The sequence below is a fragment of the Sycon ciliatum genome, chromosome 8, assembly GCF_964019385.1.
Source record: "Sycon ciliatum chromosome 8, ocSycCili1.1, whole genome shotgun sequence".
Lineage (NCBI taxonomy): Eukaryota > Metazoa > Porifera > Calcarea > Leucosolenida > Sycettidae > Sycon > Sycon ciliatum.
The window spans coordinates 22939790-22948069 of record NC_088650.1 but is presented as its reverse complement, the minus strand read 5'-3'; the positions used below and the strand labels follow the sequence as shown (position 1 = coordinate 22948069).

At 50.1% G+C, this 8280-nt stretch overlaps 1 protein-coding gene across 1 annotated transcript; it reads left to right on the top strand.

The window, feature by feature from the left end:
- The first annotated feature begins 659 nt into the window (after positions 1-659).
- On the top strand, positions 660-8267 carry LOC135822372 (uncharacterized). The gene is made up of 6 exons (XM_065335122.1): positions 660-3661; positions 3808-4089; positions 4523-4681; positions 5082-5360; positions 5679-6056; positions 7248-8267. The coding sequence occupies exons 1-6, from the start codon at positions 1745-1747 to the stop codon at positions 7590-7592; spliced, it is 3360 nt and encodes a 1119-aa protein (XP_065191194.1). The 5' UTR covers positions 660-1744; the 3' UTR covers positions 7593-8267.
- Positions 8268-8280: the final 13 nt, after the last annotated feature.

Below are 8280 nucleotides of genomic sequence, written 5' to 3'. Positions count from 1 at the left end.
CAACACTCGTTCAGCCAGCTTTTTCCCAGAGTCTGTCTGTACAATCATGTTTGTCGTGGCTTCTCTGTAGTGCTCTTTTTCAATCACGTACGAGCTCGTAGATCTACATTGTCATTGTACTAACGTTTGTAGTAGCTAGATCTGCTGCATGGGCCAAATCACCTTCTTTGGGAAAGTTTGGGAGTTTGCTGTGCGTGAAGGTGCACACAGAAGTCACGGCTGATTAGCGCCCTGCGTCGACACCTGTGCTTGGTGAGTAGAAAACACACAAGATAAATTTCCACTCCCCGACCGTTGCCAGTTCTTCCTGTACTTCACGCTAAAGCCGGTTGACCGGCCTAGCACGGGCTGCGTAGTGCCATTGTGCGTGCCAGACAACGGAACTGCGCTAGCTCAGTGCCCCCGGCCGACCTTTGAACTGGTACAATCGTCATGTAGATTCTAGATATACATGTGCGCGCGTTTGGCCTGATTATTGATGTCGCGCTCGGCTCAGTCACCGAGTCAGTAGATCTACGTACGCTGATTCAGCGCCATTCTTTGTATGACTCGCACATTTTGCGTGTTGGAAATACCTGCGATCTTACAGTATGTGACGTATCCCTGCGTGACGTTGAGTGAGTCGATTCATTGCTCGGAAAGGGCAAGACGAAAAGCAGTGAGAGAACAGCCCGACACAATGCGGTCGGCGAAAAGTCAAGATCTAATGGGCCACGCAATGGACCACAATATGAGCCGGAATATTGGAGCGAGCGATGAAGCAGGGGTTGGGGCGCTGCCCTGACCACAGTCGAACAAGTGACATTCGCAACACGTGGTGCAAGAATCGCTGGGCTGGACGGGCTGAAATCTTCGGCAGCAGCAGCGACAGGCGATCGATGCAGCCCAGGTCACAGGTAGAGGATCTAGGAACCGTCACTGTATCATTGTATGCCGTCTCACCAAACAGATGAATGTCACCAGCCTTCGCAGTCGCGCATACCTGTACACCACGCAGTCTGCGAACATTTCAGAATGCCGGTTGAAATCTTGCACGAAGAAAATAGAACAAGATGTATTGTAAAGGCTTAGCGCGAGCATTCAATCAGCTAGATCATTCACAGACGAATGTTTTCTTGGCCGCGAGCCTTCTGCCGTTCGCTTTCCAATCCCCAGAACGCTATTTTACGCTTTGGAGCGAGTATTCTTAGGTCAGTGTAAGACTAGAGGTTCTAGGTCTGTGTATGCCGTTAGTTTCCCGTTTGTGGCCGCGAGGTGAAGTGTTACGAGAGTTGTCGCTTGCTTTGATTGCGTTCCTGAACTTGGGACAGCCCACTTCCCGCTGCATGCTGTGAGCACGGTCCGGTGGATCTAGCAGTACAGGCCTTCAGATCAGTCACAATCGGGGTGTGTGCGTATGCCACTGCCTGGAACCGTTTCATAGCTAGCTGGACGAGCATTCGGCCTTGTCGTGTAACACTCCGGCGTAGTGTTGTCAATGTAAGCTGCTCCGCAGTACACGACCAGTTGCGTTGTCCTCAGTCAGTCGCACTCAGGGGAGGTTTGTTTTGTTTTTGCTTTTGGTAGTAGCGTGTTTCTTGCTTCCATAGCTGTCTTTGACACACGGAGCTACACCAGATGGTCTAACCACATTGCTCAAGCACCTTCTTCACGCCAATACCTGACCCGAAAGCTGGAAGTTTGAAAGTTTGAAGCCGCCCGTCGTCTTTTCAAGTGTCCATCTGAAAGAAGGAAGCAGTAAACCATGACTGAAGGCGGTGTGGAGGTTTGTCACAGAGCTCGTTCGCATTCGCAGTCGCAGTCCAGTGGAGGACAGCAGCATCACAATGACCAGCGGTCGACTGTTGTGCGTCCGGCCAGTGCAACTCCACCGCCGTCCGGTTCTCCTTCACCCACTCTGCGAAATGCAACGCTCTACTCATCCGTCACCACCAGTGTCGTGGCAGAGTTTGTACCCAGTCGACCTACACGTCAGAGCACAAACAGAGCTCTGCGGAATGACCTACCAGACGTGCGAGCAGCCATGAAGCAGCGTGCCCTTCGCCAGGCAGCGGCGCACAAGACGAACGTGTCCCCAGCAGCATCGGGCGGCAGTGCGGGACAACTGTCGGGCCAGTACGCTGACCTAGACTTTGTTGCAGCTGGTGGGGCACGACAAGAAATGAGCAGACAGCCGACATCATCACCTGATGACCATGGTCGAGTGCGCAGAGATCAGCTGATGAGTGTGTATGGCTTAGAGCGAAGCGTAATGTACGAGAACTTGGTGCGCCCCAAAGATGGTGTTCAGGCCTCGTTTTGGCTAGGAGCTGATCACAATTCCGTTTCTGGACAGGCGGAAGATGGCTGCTCACCTGTGCCGGATCATGCTGCTGTGAGTGTCTCACATTCGGCACAGTCCTCCTCGTCAACTGGTAGCTATGAGAACATACCGGAGCACGGCACATTCAACTATGGTTCTGATGAGAATGTTGCTGTTGCTGCTGCCACTGCTGCTGTTACAACAAGAGGACTAGATTGTGGTGGCGTTGACCATGCATATCTTACACACGATGCACCAGACCGTAGTGAACCGTGCAACCCGTCAGCAAGACACCCACCGCTGTCAGCATACGAGCAGATTGCAGACAATGAGCGAGCGGCAAGCACTGACTCTCCTGGGGGCATCATGCCGGTACAGATCGGCCGCTCATCGACGCTCAACTACCGACGGAGGATGTCGTCACGGAAACGCTGCGTCACGCCGGTCTCCATGATCAGCCGTGCTCCCACCTCGGGACCGCCGTCGAGTAGCCGAAGACATTATGAAGATACAGACTTGGTGACTGGGCTGCCTCTGGACATGTCCCCACCGCCGTCAGCCACTCCTAGCCACCACCACGCAGCTAGCATCACGTCGCGGCCACAGTCTCCACGCAGCGTTGACACAGCGTCGCTACAGGATCTTAGCTGGTCACACATGCGATCGTGCTCAGCGCCGGAAGTACCATCGGCGCTGGTTGAGGATGTATCGCCACCATACCCCGTATCCCCGTTGGCCGCCACTCCGGATCAAATTTTCAACAACGGCACATTGACGGCAGCACGACTCTACTACATGGGCCCACCTAGACCACCGCAACGCCGTTCATCGCTCTCATCGAAAAGCCTCAACAACGAGGCTCTTTCTGCGCAGCAGAGATATCCAAAACAAGAGCCTGGCACGCCGCCTCTACCTCCCAAGACCCGTGGGCGACAGGACGTGGCTGGTGGAATGGTCACGGTGGCGCCGCATGACGGTTACGTCAATGCACCCGTGTGTCCTGGGACAACACGTGCAAGTGGTAGTCAGTCACCTGAAATGTCGCTGGCATCACTCAGTGTAACCACCAGAGACTGTGCCTCTCCCGTGAGTACTGTTGATAGCAGCGCGTGCTCCTCTCCGGATTACCTCAGCGTCGGTCCACTGCCGTGCCGCAAGTCGTGGAGAAAGTCGTCAGCCATGGAGGTGTTTGGTGAGTTTCAAGTCCACTACTTAGGCAGAGCGGAGGTGACCAGTGCGTACGGTGCCGTGGACAGCGCAATGGAGAGTGTGGTGCAGGCGTGCGCGAAACAAGCAACCTCTATCAGTGCTGAGCTACCGACACCGTGTTGCATGACCGTCTCTGCTGCCACCATCGAGGTAAGCTACTATTTTCATTAGTTGGTGGACGATTCCCTTTTTGGAGATGGACTTACTGGCAGTGGAAAGACTGTGCATGTGGCTGTGCTGGAGCGTCCGACATTTCTCAATGTTCACACCTGTGCCATGCTGTCTCTCTTATTCAGGTATCCACCAGTGCAGAGATCATGATGAGACATGAAGTTGATAGCGTGGAGACTATTTCAGCACACTCCGGACGACCTTCATCGCCAACAGCAGCTGCCGCATTCGACCAGGGCTGCACTCCAACAGCACCCGATCATTGCCAGAATGTGTTCTCGTACGTGATGGTGGAGGAAGGAGTGGCGGCAACTTGCTTTGTGTTCCGTGCTAAGAACGAGCTTGCCTGCAGCGCAGCCGTTACTACCATGGAAACAGCATTGTATGCCGATGTCAAACAATTCAAGGTGAGCGGTATGCCACAAGTGTGTGAGTGTTCTCTGTTCAAATATCCGTTGGCCAAGGCCAGTACGAACAGTTAGCTTGTAAGAACCGTGTTTGAAATATCTTTCGAAAATGGCAATGTAAAGGCGCATGCTCAGAAAAGGTATGTCTGGATTCCTACCTCATCATGCTCATCAAACTTGAGTGCGTCGATGTCCTAGAAATGCCTGCATGGGAATGTGTGCGTGAGGGCTGGTTTTCCAACTTGGTACACACACATGTACACTGCAAGTGAATACATCTACAAGTAGGGCTTGTGTTCTAGCTTCTCCCCTCCACGCTTACTAACTCTCCCTTTCTTTCCCCATGCACAGTCTATGACCTACTAACTCTCCCTTTCTTTCCCCATGCACAGTCTATGACCTACTAACTCTCCCTTTCTTTCCCCATGCACAGTCTATGACCTATCCCAGACATGTTATGCTGAGAGAAGGTGGAGTGGGTCAAGCCGGTCAGTTCTCGGTCAAGCATATTGGAAGCCTCACCGTGCAGTCTGCGTACAATAGCATTGACGAAGCCGGCCGCAAGATTCTGGCACAGACACATCCAGCCAAGGTAAATGTGCATGACTTCTTTGAAATATCTCCTTTTCTAAAAGTACGTGCACTGGTGATTAAATAAGTGAGTTACAGCTTGTGATTAAAGTCGTCGCCGGATAGTCGTCGACTGGCTGGTCGGATAAGGGTCAACTGACCTAGTAAAGATTTTTACTGCAACTTTCAAACGTTGTGCACAAATAATCACACTTTTCTCATGCCTGATTATGGGTCGCCATGCATGAGGCTTACTGTAGTACCAAATAGGATCATGCAGCCAGCACTAATCAGTCTAGCTCATCCTGATTGAAATAGGTGGTAAAAAGAAGTGTAGTGTCCTTTGTTGATTTGGGACTATTCTTTAATATATTATATACTCTATGTTGTGAATGCACTCGGCCCTGGTATTTGTTTTGCAGGTTGAGTTCTCCTTCATGGATCTCGACACGGATCGCGTTCAGTTGCGCAAGACAACATCGAATGTCATCTACGCCTCGCACCAGACTCACGCCATCTCGTCGGTGGGCGCGTTCAGCGAAGACTGTCGTGTGTTTGGCTATGTGTTACGACAGCGAGCCTCCCCGGATCCCGTCTGCCACATATTCCGCTGCAGCCGGCCATCTACTGCCCTTGCCATACTGGAGTGCATCAAGGATATGTGTCAGGAGAGCTACATGTCCAGACTCAGATCTAAAGAGGTATGCATGACTGTGTGCATTATGTCCCTGTCTCCATGTCTCCTTGCTCAATGTACTTTTTTTAAACCGCAGATATCATCTGTGTTTAGCTCTACTCAAATCTTGCATCTCTTCTACATGATACTTGTTTCGCTGGTCTCGCAGGAGTCACGGAATACACAGATGTTAACCTTCCGCTTACTTGGGACATTCTCAGTTCTTAGTTGTCGACAATCATAGCAAAGCCCTATAAAACCCGATATTTGCATTCCTGACATAGTGGACCTTGCTAATACTGGAGTAGCAAATATTTGATCTGCTTTTCCTTTCCCGTCATAGATGCAAGAGTCTTCGGATGAAGAGCGTGGCAGTGGAACACCTGGCAATGCTATTCGCAACTTCTTCTCCCGGTCGCGTCGCTCAACAGCGCGCTCGCAGACGGAGCGACGTCTTTCGGAAAGGAATCACAAGCCGGCTTCCCCTACGCCATCGGACGTGGAGCAGTCTGCCGACATGGCATCACGCTTGCGCACGGAGAGTACGGATAACATGGTCATCGTTGAGCTGGAGGAGTCGCCAACACTACGCCGTCTCTACACCACTGTGGATGATCTACCCAGTAGCAGCTCTGACACCGGACTGGAGTTTCCCATCGACTATCTAGGCACGGGCGGCCTTGTCTACACTGAGCACAGACCAAAGGAGATGACGAAAACGGTAAATTACTCTAGTTTCAGAAATTTTCGGTGCTCAATATTTTCGGTATGAGGGCAAAAGGCCAGGCTAGGTGAACAGAAATTTTAGGTACAGAGAATCAGTTCCCTATTGGATTATGTGTGTTAGTGTTTGTTCGGTGTATTGAAATTTTAGGTATGAAACAGATGTACCGAAAGTACGGAAAATAAAAGTACACCAAAAACTTGAGAAACTACAGTAACCCTGTATTCCGAAAGTGCTCAAAATACCCCTGGACATGCACATGGGCATGTTCTTCTTTTCTTTCTTTTTAAAGAAAAAAACATTAGATATTGAGCTGCATATGTGTTGGGTGTGGGTGTTACCCACGTACCTACCAACATGTTCTTCATCAGTTTGCAATGAAACCAGGCTTTCGTTGTGTTGGTACTCAGAAATTCATTCCTGTAGTATTCAGCCAATCTCGAGACAATCTATGTTGTCCGCAGATTGGCCGAATAGGCGTGAAACTCTGAGTAACAACACAAACAAAACATGGTTTCATTGCAAACTAGGGTTGTTTGGCTCTCCCCTTGTGGTATCGAGCACTCTTGCAAAGTAAAATTAGTAAATCGCAACTTAGCTTGTACCAACATGTTCTACACCACTACCTAGCCTGTCATGTGTACTGTGCAGTGTTAACTGAGATACACCTGTGTGTTACTAGTACTAGTACTTTAGAACATTGATGTGTGAAAAACCACTGTATCCCGGTATGTTGTTAGTTCAACAGTGTGTAGAGAGAATATCTTGATAACTGTTAGAAGCTGTCCCGGGGGAAATGTGTAGTCCAGTTGTTCATCAACCCATGGAAGGGACAAGTGACTTATTACTGTCACTGAGAGGCCGAAGCGCTTAGTGGACATTGAGCAGGAACACCCATCAGAATGTGTGCCATCATCTCGTCCTCCCTATCAGCTTGTCTTCCCTATCAGCTTGTTTTCCAATCCGACTCAACCTGCTTTTGGACAGTAAGATTCTCTGTGGATTTGTGCACTTCGGCACGCTTGACCTATTTGGGTGTCTGCGGGGCGCCTTTCTCCTACTTATGCAATCGACGGCTTATGGAAGTATGAAAAGGAACGGGCTGGTCTCTGAGTTTTTAATTGCCCGATTGCCATGCCGATGTGCGTCTTGTGTGTGTTTTGCCCGGCTGTGTTCTGCACAACACAGGTAATGCACGACTTTGCACTAAATGGGCAGGACGCCGGTGCGGTGGATTGTGGCTCCGTACGTGTGTCCATGCGCATCTCCAGCCAAGGCGTGACGCTGACGGACAAGAATCACGTCATGTTCCTGAAGCGCAACTATCCGCGCCGCGGCCTCTTCCACGTCGATCAGCACGCCGTTGATAAGGAGCTGTTCTCGTTTGCAACACTTCCTCCGGCCATGAGCAGCATGCGCAACTCTCCCATTGGCCGTGCCTGTGTCAAAGTACACTTGTTCAGGTGTACCGATGTGCCCATCAACTCGGTCGTAATGGCACTGCGTGGCATCATCCCCCGTTTCTCAGGGTAGCCTGTGCTGCGTAGTGCTGACGCTTGCCGGACAGGTATAATCTCCTGTGCCCGCGTGTCTGATGAGCTATGACTCCAAAGTGTTGCTCACTGCACACTCCTTCCTGCCATTACTTTTCACCTCCTTCTCTTCAGCCGGAATCCTGATAAACTGCCGGATGCAAGGGTAGAATGGTCCTTGAATGTAACAATTTCAAATTTTCCTCGTTGGTCAGTGTTGATCTACAGCTATAGCACAGCCTATCTCGTATCTCCTTTTTTAATATAATTATTTCTCACAGAAATGTATTGACTATAAAATCGTATATGCCTTATGACTTTTTCCAATTTCCTTTTTTGCCACAAGCCTTGATATATTCAGAGATCAGTCGATGTGAACTGCTGCCTGGGTTTCTTTGCATGCATTTGAATATTTTCGGAATTAACTGCTCAACAGAGCTGCACTGAGCTACATTGCTCTTCGATTAACTCATATTTTACCGACTAACTTTATTGTGCGTGCTCTGATTGTTCAAATGCAGCTACTGACTTGAATGCTGAGGTACAAATCATCTTACTCGTACAACGATAGCCCCCACATGCACACATACCACACGATTAGTAAAGTGCACTTCTTGTGTGGCTCAGTGATTCACCGCAGCATACTTGGAAACTGCACTTTTTATTATGCAGAGGACCCTTGCTTCTCA